The sequence below is a fragment of the Poecilia latipinna genome, unplaced genomic scaffold (genome assembly GCF_001443285.1).
Source record: "Poecilia latipinna isolate Pla-1442-1.1 unplaced genomic scaffold, P_latipinna-1.0 Scaffold2977, whole genome shotgun sequence".
Taxonomy (NCBI): Eukaryota; Metazoa; Chordata; class Actinopteri; order Cyprinodontiformes; family Poeciliidae; genus Poecilia; species Poecilia latipinna.
Window position 1 is genome coordinate 1 of NW_015115593.1, and position 11,545 is coordinate 11,545.

At 37.9% G+C, this 11,545-nt stretch overlaps 1 protein-coding gene across 1 annotated transcript; it reads right to left on the reverse strand.

The window, feature by feature from the left end:
- Positions 1-16: 16 nt before the first annotated feature.
- On the reverse strand, positions 17-10,143 carry LOC106939770 (lysine-specific demethylase 2A-like). The gene is made up of 17 exons (XM_015022311.1): positions 9,551-10,143; positions 8,468-8,606; positions 8,261-8,339; positions 8,035-8,081; positions 7,436-7,614; positions 7,236-7,342; positions 6,359-6,452; positions 6,114-6,267; positions 5,931-6,046; positions 4,927-5,053; positions 3,620-3,795; positions 3,448-3,525; positions 2,925-3,058; positions 2,180-2,303; positions 1,063-1,191; positions 369-452; positions 17-263 (listed from the first exon to the last, which is right to left on the reverse strand). Exons 1-17 carry the CDS (start codon positions 9,584-9,586, stop codon positions 192-194), a joined length of 1,875 nt encoding a protein of 624 aa, XP_014877797.1. The 5' UTR covers positions 9,587-10,143; the 3' UTR covers positions 17-191.
- Positions 10,144-11,545: the final 1,402 nt, after the last annotated feature.

The following is an 11,545-nucleotide window of genomic DNA, read 5'->3' on the forward strand; positions in this document are numbered from 1 at the left end:
TTCAGTTTATTTATAAAGCACCAATTCACAACAAATAATTTCACAAAAGGCACTTTACAAAAACTTAAATTAGACACACATTCCAACTGATCCCAGTTACATTATGAGTCTATCTCTTAAAATCCTAATAAAGTGGAAAAATATGAAAAAGGTTCAAGGAATATAAATGCATTTGAAGGCGTCACTATCTTTTACATTTGGATAAAATGTAAAAGATAAAATAACTTCTGACTCACCATTGAATCGCCTCTGTCACCTTTACACTGTGAACAGGTGAATCATCACAGGATAAATTTAAGACTCTGAAACAGAGCAACTAAACCGAACAAAGTGACATGAAGCTAAAGACAGATTAGGATATTGATTACCTCTCGATCGGTGATGCCCTGGACGCACTTTGGACACTCCCAGCAGCTGGGCAGGTCTTTATTCACGACGCCGTCGCCCTGAACCTAACAGGACGTTTAAAAAGAAACTCAGCACCAGAGCTGGGTAGAAACTGCATTTACCTGAGAAACCTTTGGAAAACATTTACTCTTAGTAGTATTTTTACTACTCTGTACTTTTTACTTTTACTTGAGTAATTTTATTTTGAAGTATTTCTGCTCTTACTTGAGTAAAATTTCTGGATTTTCTACCCACTGAATAAAAAACAAACATGTTTTAACCAGAAATTCACCAGACACACACCTGCAGTTTCTGTTAAAGTTTTTTTATTGAAAGAAACTGATTTAGAAAAAAATGTAGTTATTTTTTGTTACTTGTATGAATTATTTTAATTTTCATCCTTTAAATATCAAACTTTTCAAGTATTATATTTTGCTCCATCTAATGATGAAATTTGTAAACATTAAATTGGTTGATAATTTGATCAGTTACTCACTTTTTACCAAATACGGTTTTACTCTTGGATGGCTACTGCAGTTTGAATATCAAGCACTTTTAAGGATTTTACACAGAAATCAAGCACTTTCCAAACCTTGAAAACACCTAGTTGAAATGAAATGGTTTTCAGGGATTTTAAGGAACCTGTACGAACAAAACCAAATGTTCCCAGCTTACCGTGAGGCAGGCAGGATGGACAATCTGAGCGCAGCTGGAGCACTCCATCAGCGTGAGGGAAGCGTCTCCAGTTTCCTCCTGGTTCGGCTCCTTGCAGATTTCACACACTGCAGACAGCGGGAGGCCCGGCTGGACGAGGCAGCAAAGTTAAAAAAAAAAAAAAAAAAAATCAGTTCACTCACGACAACAAACCCTGTTAATAATACCTTTGGCATAATATCTGGGAAAAACGAATCCATTTGGTAAAAGTTTATTTAGATGGGTCTGCATAAGACTGACCTGTTATAAACATGAAGGGGTTTCATGAATGTTTACGACTGTTGTCACAAAGTGTCATTCAATAAATGACATTTTTAATGCAAAGTTGCACTAAAAGTTGGATTAAAAGTCCATTAAAAGTGTCATTATTTACGGACTTTTACAGAAACATTCATGAAGACTCGTTCATGTTTATCACAGTGTCATGTCAGTCTCATGCACACCCATTCAAATAAAGTGTTAGCATACATTTTATACGTTTACTCAAACTCAAAACTGTCATTTATGAAGACTCCAACCAAAATGGAGAAATTATTTGAGAAAACTCCATATTTGTATATGTGTGTCTACATGAGCAAACAGATTTAATCTGCGACAAATAATGCAGCGACGTTGTCGTGTTTTATTAACTTTACATTCAATACACTAATTAAAGGTAGTTTAATACCTATATCTGTCCATATAAATTAACCTCCTGGTGCAGTGTGTAACTCCTAACAGGAAGTTGTGGCTGTTTTCTGATTGGCTGAGGCGATCTGAGCATAACACCACACTGCCCCCTACGGGTCTGGAATGTTTAAAACAATATTCAGGGGTGCAGCAGTGCAGGTTTATGTGGTGCAGATACACATTATTTATTGGATAAAATGTATATATTAATTACTTTTATCCCATTATTGGTACTTTTAGATGATATTTTGCAATATTTATAAAAATGTATTTGACATTTTATTCATTTTTTCACCTTTCTTATTAAGCAACATTCATGCAAACAGTAAAGTACATTTTCATTGAGCAAAGAGACGCATTTCTACTTTTTTTTTTTACATTTTTACAAATAAACATTGAACTTTCTTACGGAGAGGCACTGCCGCAGCACACAGGTCTGCTTGAGTTTCCCAGGTCCTCCGAACTTCTTCATGTCTCTGCAGAAGTTACAGTCTCCACACTCCGCCCTTATGCACGCCTCACAGCGCTTACATCTGCAGACAAACGGAAGAAAGTTAAAATGGATTCTCTTCATGAAGAAGTGGAGCCTGAACGCAGAATCAGAGGAATGATCAGAGGTTCGCACTGGAGTCCTTCCTCAGACGCTTAGGACTCTGTACTGACTTCCAATTAGGTCTGAGATGATTAATCGTGATTAATCGATTATTGAAATAATAATTAAATAATTTAGAAATTGATTAATTGTTAACTGGAGTAAACAAACTTAAGAAAAGGCCATTTCCTGAAAGAACAACACACTCAGAGCAGTTTTAAAACCAAAACTGCAAAAATATAAACATTTAGCATTTAAGATTAAATTAAAATCTTTATTTGTAAATGTGCTCCACCCAAAACTTGAGGAGTTCTGGGTGGAGCATTTTTAGTTTCACCTGGTTAAATTCAGTTAAAAAAAAAAACAAAAAAAAAAACACCTCTTGCTATGTAATCATTAGTTGGGTTAATCCAAAGAAGAATCACCAGATTACCCCTACACTGTGTTTATCAGATTAATCATCAGAATAATTGTTTACTAAATCATAAATTCCAGCCCTTCCTCCCATCCCTTTAGTAATTCTGGCTGTGCCCAACCTAAAAGTAAATTTTATGTTTGCTACCTGACTCTGCGGCGCCTCAGGGAGGACATGGAGGAGGAGGGTTTCTGCGATCGCTGCATGGAGGTCGCTGAGGGCGGTTTAGGACGAGGAGCCGGTGGCGGTGGAGGCGGAGGAGGCGGCTGATACCACGAAGGCTGAGGACGACGCAGAAAAGCCAAGAAAATTTAACATTATTATTGTTAGTTATAGTATATTCCACTTAAAGTAATTTAATCATTTTATAAAGGGTAGCTGCCAGATTTGTCTGTCTGCACGCTGAAGGCATTGATACAGACATCTTTTTACAAACGCATCGCAATCAAAGCATTTCATATCAGCCGATATCAATAATCAGGAAGAGAAAACTGGACCAGATAAAACAGGCAAGTTACTTTAAGCCTAAGGTGTTTCTAAATGAAATGACTGTTTAGGATAATGTGATGGGAAAAATAAAAGGACACAAAAGAAAATATGAGAGTGTAAATAGTTATGAAACTGTTTTGGTCCAGAAGGACGTTTGGATCAGGTTCAGATGAATGTTTACCCTGGGTGGCCACTTCACAATCGGTTTTCCAGTGTAGGACAGCTTAGGGTTGTCATTAGCATGTTCCTTCAGTAAAGCCTGAAAGAGAAAAAAAAGTTGTTAAAAGGCTGAAAACAAAAAAAAAAAGAACATTAAAAATATCAACCAGTAAAGACAAAGTGCTGTAAAGTACCTTGATGTGCGTCATGAGTGTTGAAGCGTTCTGGATCCCGGCCGGGACGCTCTTTTTGCTCGACGGCAGCGCCTCCAGTTTGCTGATCAAACTCCAGAGCCCCTCCAGCTCCAGCGGCGTCAAATGGACTTTGGATGGAGGCTTTTCCGACTCTTCGTTCTTATCAGAATCCTCCTCTGAATCAGATAACAGATTTTAATCAGAGAAATTCTAGCATGTCAGGAAAAACAGCAAAGCAACAAGTTGGGCATCCAGAAAGAATAGCTAAAGTTTAATACATTGTGGTGCACATGCAGATCTGATGATGGGAATGTAAACGACAGAATCAGGCAGAGATTGCTTCAGTCAGTGCATAAGGGCTGAAAAAGTGGCTGTGTTTCCATTAAATAAGAAATTAAATTAAAATCATACATCAGTAAGCCTGTTCACTCTACAAATTATTAAAATAACGGCAGCAACAGATTTTTCATATTTCAGCCGTGGCGCTAGCGTTCAACATCTATGAGCCAATCAGAGGAGACGTCGCGCTTTATTCAGGCGTTGGCGCAACAAACCATTATACTTGGGTTTGGCTACGTGAGCGGCATTTTGGGGAAATTGTAGTCGACCATTTTACAGAAGAGCTATTGATTCAGCACGTTCAAATGAAACAACTTTCATGAAGTGCATGATGATGCTGTGAGACAGCACATTGTCCAAAAAACCTCAAAAACAGCAGCCGTATTTTACTACTTATGAGGTGCACTGTTAATGAGTGGTCTATTTTCAATCTTTTTTATATATAAAGTGAAAACAAAACAGTCAGAAAAGTCAGTAGGTATCACAGTAGGCATTACTCCGCAACACGCCTTACTACGGTAGCTGTAACGTAACTAAACATTTTGACAGCACCATGAGCGCCACGTACCACACAAAATTGCTTCGATTTTCTGATAAAAATTAAAGGCTTTTAAATGTGCCTTATAGTATGGAAAATACGGTATTGTCCTCCTGCTACTTCCTGTTGTCTTCTTCTGCGTTTCTGCCAGTAGTAACATCCGGCTGTTGATCACATGACTCATGCAATGTGAAAAAGGTGTTTTGATATGGCTGAAGAAAACCACCTCATTCTAGCGTAAAAACTTTTTATTGAAATTGCTGTTTCCATTAAGCAAATTTATTTTCGTAATTTCAATTTGCGACATTTTCCACTTAATGTAAAGAAACATTATAGGCAGCAGAACGAGCTTCCAGAATATTGACTGAAGGTCAGCAGACAACCAGAGTCAATCTGCAGAAACTGTATTCATCATGCATTTGTTTCTTACCTGTACCCAGTGAGTATTTCTGAAACTCGGCGGTGAAGTAGGACGTCTTCGTCAGACTGAAGACGTAGCGCTCCAACACGTACCAGCACATCTCATAAAAGAACGGGCAGCGAAACTTCACAGGAACCTGCAGCCGACACCAAGAACAGGGGTGTACAAACTTTATGTCACATGTGGCAAAACGGTTGAGTCAAAAACGCTTTCGGGCCAAGAAAAGTGTCTAATTTTTAGATTATTAAGGGATTTGTAGATTCAAAACTTAAAATAATATAATACATTTTCTGTATTAAAAGGAAAGGATGTAGTTTTCAAATTCTTTTGAACAAATTTATTCTCGGTTAGAAAAACAAGATTTATTTGATTGTTAAATGGCTTGGCCGCAGCAAAGTCAGCTTTTAGTTATTATAAAAGCTTGGTAATAAAAACACAAATACTTTGTGTGTTACTTGAAATTTTCTATTATAAAAAAGTTCTGTCAGTAATAATTTTGCCCTGACTATACATAAAAAGTTTACATCTGCATGACAGTTGGGTGACATGGCTTAAAAATAAAATCTACAATTATTTCACACCAAATACGATTTCGATCCCATTTTTTTTCCAAATTTTATTAAAAATAAATTAAAAACAACAGAAAATATATTTCAAAAACTGGCATTTATTTCAATCATCTCTTCTGTGAATTAACTTGAATTTAAACTCAAGTTAATTAGAAGATGTAAAACAATTTGAGCTACAGAAACACACGTGGGTGGAAAAAAAAAATCCACATTTTGCTAAAATTAAACCATCAAAAAGGAAAATTTTGATTAATCGATATAATCAATTTATCCCCCAGCTCTAATCAGCATCAACCACCTGCATTCTCTATTATTCTTCAACTGAAGTTGGGTTCCTCAAAAGAGAAATGAATAAATGAAATAAAATAAAACTGGCAGCACTTTGGACACCCGTGACCCAAAGTGCCTTTTGTTTACATTTCATAGAGTTGTGTCAGAACCTACCCGGGATCTGTCCTCAATGTTGCAGATGTTTAGCTGCATGGGGATGTTGAAGCTGTGCAGGAAGTTTCCTCCAAACACCATCGAATCCACAGGAGTGTAAACCGCATGAATCCAGCCTGAGGATTCAAGCCGAACATCAGAACTGCTTCCTGAGCCGCTGCGTCAGACGTACTCTACACGTACCTGAGGGTATGATGAACGTGCAGCCCGGCTTCAGTTCGATCCTCTGACAGTCAGACACTCGATCTCCCAGGAAAACGTCCCCCTGCTTCCCAGACAGAACCCAGTTCTCATACAGCTCCAGGTTTGGATCCGTCGGAGGGATCAGCCAGAAAACCTAAAGCACAAACGCATTTATTATTATCAGTACAAACAATAAACTGCACCATTTCCCACTATAAACCCAAATAAAAACATTTGTCTTCTACCTTTCTCCCTTTGAGAATGTGGTACCAGACTGACGTCCCGCCAAAGTCGATGTGAAAGTCTGTGTAGCAACCCTGAACACTCATCAGGCAATATCTGAGGAATAAACAGCTTGGTTGAGTTCAGATGAGCTAACACGGCAAAAATAAATAAATATTACCAAGTACTTTTGTCTAGTTTCTAGTGCAAATATTGTAGTACACTTTCATCAATATTAAGGAATTAATTACTTAAAACAAGTTCCCATATCTTGCCAAATAGTCACTTGCAACTTAGTACCAGGGTTATATGAGATAGTTTTGGATGTTTCATTATTGTTCAGTTTTATCCTGTTGTGACTGTTTTCTAGTTTTTATTAGCTAAATATTGTCTACTTTATTTGTTCTAGCAATAGTTTTAGTTTTTCCATACTTTGGTTCACTTTTATGTGCAGAATCAAATATTGTATATTGATTTTCTATTGAATACTCAATAGAAGACACTGTTTTGAAAAAATGTATTATTGTTGAACACCAAACTGACTGGCATTTCTCTCAAATTTTGCTGCTTTGCATTTCGCAGACTAGCGCCACCTGGTGGAGTATGGAGTGCCGTACTTTGCCGACAGCTGACGTAAACTGCTTGTGTGGTGAAAATAAATAAAAAGTAAATTTCACATCAGTTCTACGAAAACAAACTTTGTTCCATCTATAATTTCAGTATGTTTTACTTTTATACAACATAGTTCTAATTAGTTACAGTTTTTTCCCATTAATTACCAAAAATGTTTTTTCAAAATTTTTTGTTATTTCTTTAGTTTTAGTTAACTATAACACCCTTGGTTTGTACACATGAAATAAGACAAAACTCACATATGAACAATTGAAACTAGGAACTTACTTCTGGACTTTTGGATACTGCATGTCATTGATGGAGTTGGTTGAGTCCCTCTGCCTCTCCTTTAAATGACGAGGCCACATGTTGTCCACCCAGTCTATGAGCTCCACCTATGTGTACAAGAAAGAGAAAAATAAAATAAAAATGTATTGAAAGTTAAAACGTTACTGATGTCAGTATATTTACGGAGAGAGGGAACATACTGTGGTTGGTCTTTTAACCAAATTCTCCAGCTTGGTGTGGCTGAACTCAAGACTTATAACATTATAGAGCTTCTCTCTCTGGGACGCCAGAGTCTCATAGTAACGCGTCCACTGGGCCATGGACATCTCCGTCCCCTTCTGGGTGCTCACATCCATTACGTCTATCATGCGTCTGCTACCTGAGGGGACGAAGAAGACAGGAGGTGGTTGGTCACATGATCAAATCAGAGAAGAAAGCTGGAAACTGTCCTTAAGAAAAGTGTTTGAGGAGAGGATGAAATGATGAGAAGGCAAAACAACAAAAGTACAAAAGAATGAGAAGACAAATGGACAAAAGGAAAAATGGATGAGAAGATAAATAAATGAGGATGTATGGATAAAGAATGGAATATCAGATGAATAGAAGAACATATGCATGAATAACAAATATTTTGCATATGTATGAAGAACAAAGATAAATTTCCATATTTTCTCACTATTGTGGAAATTGAAGTTATTCTCTGTGCAGAACATTCAATTAAAGACATGTAGCTTTATCCAGATGAAGCTGTAACATCCAATAATAAAAACAATAACAAAGATGATAATTAAAATCTTACCAACAAACGTTTTGACATCGTTGACACTGAAATCGGGTTCTGGCATCCTGCAGAACCACACAAAAGTCAAAGTGATACAATGGCTGAGGTTTAGTTTAAATATCAGGTCATATTAGCCACCAAGCTAACAAGACATGTTAGCTTAGCACCAAAGAGCTGCTAACAGCAACTAACACATGACCAAGCTAACAGGTCATGAGTAATCAGTAAACAGAAATGTTCTTACTTGATTCCCAGGCCTTCAGGCTTCTCAAACAGGATCGGGTCTCTCAGGCCACCTTTCTGGACAAACTCGTATGTAAAATCTGTGAAATATGGAAAAAATACAAAAATGGACTGAAGCGCACATATATAAAAAAAACTGTTAAGGAAAGCTTCTGTCTCTTATTGTGAGGCTAAAAGCACCAAACAATAGTTAAACACAACTAATTACCTTTTCCTTCCATGCGGACGATTCGATCAGAACTGAACTTTTCGCTGCTGACTTTTTCCTCCAAGTCGAACATCCTTCTCCCATCAATCTCCTCATCTGAGATCCCATCGTCATGGTAACGCCTTCGAGTACCGGCTCGCTGTTGTGGATAGATCAAATTAAGAAGTATGGAAGGAGACAAATAACAAAACAAAAAAAACTTGATGGTGTTAAACAGTCAACCCAAATTCCAAGACAGAGCTCAAATGATTAGAGTTTTACTAATACTTCATAAAACTGAATTTTTTTTGTACACCACAAAATAATGGAACAACTGATCATTGTTCTAGTGAGCTAATATTTATGGATCTTAAATGGAGTCAGACATTGATGCACAATCTCTGAACCGAATTCATCAGCTTACATTGTTCAATAACATTGTTCGACAACTTTAAAAAACAGTAAGAGTAATAAAGATTTGCCATATGATCCATGGAGTCTAGCCTAGTTCTTCCAGGGCCAAGACCAGAAAAAAAGAAAACACAGCTCTCCATTCCTGCAGCCCTAAGAACAATGGACAAACTATCAAGTAGCAACAAATTCAAATTCAAAAATACTTTATTAATCCCAGAGGGAAATTAAATGTTGCTGTAACTCATTAATTTTTTATTATTGAAGATTGTGATGGCTGTTGGCAGGGAAGATCTCTTGTAGTGGTCTGTATCTCAGTAAATCTGAAAAGGCTTCTGACTGAAGAGACTCTGCCTTCCCAGAGTTTGTTATTCAGGAAGCATCTCACTGTTCTGGTGGGGATGGTGCAGTCCACACTTAAGTTTAGATAGTCATTCGCTCACTCAGTCATGGCACTGATGTGGCTCCATGTGGCTGGCAGAGAGTAGTCCAATCAGTTGCTTCAAAACAAGTATGGAGGGCCTCTTCTGCTGCCCTGTGATCATGCTGTGGGATTTCCCTGTGAGTTGTACAACTTATAAAGTGTTGGGTTCTTTAACCTTTTCTAATTGCATTAGTTTACACTGAGTTGTTTCAATCTTTGTCTCATTACATAGCGGCCTGGGGAACCTAAACGGGCATTATTAAACTTACCAGCCTTTTGCTGAACCGAGGCTTTGAATCATCCATATTCAGTTGGAACGACTGGCTTCTCTCCACTGAAGAAGTAAAGAACCACCATAGATGACCTTTAACCTGCACCGTAGGGCCACATGGCTCTTTCGTAGTAAACAATTCGCTAAAACGTATGGACCTAAATGGCTGCAATCCAAGACCCGTTAAAAAGATTAAACTAACGGAGCTTACAGAGAGCTTGGCTGATTCCGCTTTGATTTACAGTGAACTACCAAAGCGGTTAAAAAGATGCAAAAAGAAAAAAGTAGTCCTACTCGGCTACATCATAGTCTAGAAGTTAGCGAGAATTATAAGTTATATAGTTTTTCTAAATACAAGATCAACGGAAGCTTTGTTCTAATCCGAGCCGGGCCAGTGTTGGTCTGCTGAGTTCAAAATGTCCTCCGATAGAACCCCAAACATATCCTCGGGTTATTTAACAACAGATGCCTGTATCCGAACAAGCTTAACCATAGGAAAAACACTTTCTCTGTGTAACTAGAACTGCAAAACCTATCGGCATGAATGTCTCTAAACAGCCGCCATTTTCCATTCCATCACAAAACAACAGTAGATCCCACCCACAAACTCGTTCTGGACCAATCACGCGAGAGCAGGCGAGAAGCTCATTGGATTTACAGCGGTGACGCTCAGCGTCAATAAAATACGTGAATTCTGATTGGACAATTATCCCAATAAGGGCGTAAGCAACCTACCAAACTACCAATAACGCCACACTTGAAACCACGTCTTGCATCCTATTGGTTGTTAGGTTCTAACGCCTTTATTGGGTGATTGAACAACATATCAATCATAAGGGTAGCCAACCAGGTGACGATGCGACACACCGTCCACACCACCTTATTATCCAGTAAAAATTGCATTCAGTCAAATAAGACTTAAAATACGTCAGAACCCAGAGCGTATTACGGTGCTTACCCCCATGGTAACAGAGAGCGGGTCTCCTCAGGACGGGAGCCGTGATCCAGTGGACTCAGAGCCTCAGTGAGCTGTCACTACTGCCAAAGACTCACATCCCAACAGTCATGCTTCAGCTCAACAAGGAAGTGGGTGGTTCTGATGGAAATGCAACTGCACCTTCTGTCATCCACCGTTCATTGGCTGGCAAATGTTGCATGGTTGCTGTGATTGGTAGAAGAAGCTTGTCCTTCAAATAGGTACATCTGATCTACGGCAAGCCAGAGACCACGCTGTGCTGCTTTTGTCTGAAAACCGAAACACTAAAATGTAATTTTAAACAATAAATATTTAGAAGACCACCCAAAAGTCAGTAAACATGCAGAAGCTCTCCACAGTTGTGTTTTTAATCTCTAGCTATCAATAATCTTAGCCTAATCGCTTGATTAAATTTGATTTTATCTTGCAGGCCCTTCAGGTCCTCCAGGTCTTCTAGTAAGGGTCTTCTGTTCTGTTAGAACCTAAAATGAAACTAAAACTCGTAGATCATAGGTCAGACAAACAAAAATGATGGTCGGTGTGTGTATATATTTTATTTGTGAACAAAATGGACAAATCTATGAAACAGAAACAAATAAATTTTAATTTATTCTCCTACACTGATACAAACTCATACTGCTTAACAATAACAAAAAAAATGACAGTTTCATGGCAAAAATCTAAAAAAACTTCAATAAAAACTAAATTTTGGAACAGCCAATATTAATTAGACCCATGATGAATGTTGAATAATGCCCAATATGCTTCACTACATACATTTTACATCAAATAGGCTACTTTAATGTTCTTTTTTATGTAAGTAAGCTGTCATGGGAATAGGCTTGCATCTGAACAGGTTGCCAGTCCATTAAGGCTTGTTTTACACTTCAGAAAAGCTTAGCTTCTCCCTAATATGCAGCTCAAAATGGTCAGATCTTAACATAAACAAGTCAATCATCACCGCCAAGTGGGCTGCCATAAACTTTCTTAAGAAGCAGCGTTAAGCACTATAAAATA

Coding starts and splice junctions, on each gene's coding strand:
- LOC106939770 (XM_015022311.1), bottom strand. CDS start 9,586: ATGGATGATTCAAAGCCTCGGTTCAGCAAAAGGCTG. Junction 7,343..7,435: donor TGGTTAAAAGACCAACCACA/GTATGTTCCCTC, acceptor TTGTACACATAG/GTGGAGCTCATAGACTGGGT. Junction 264..368: donor AGGGCATCACCGATCGAGAG/GTAATCAATATC, acceptor ACCTGTTCACAG/TGTAAAGGTGACAGAGGCGA.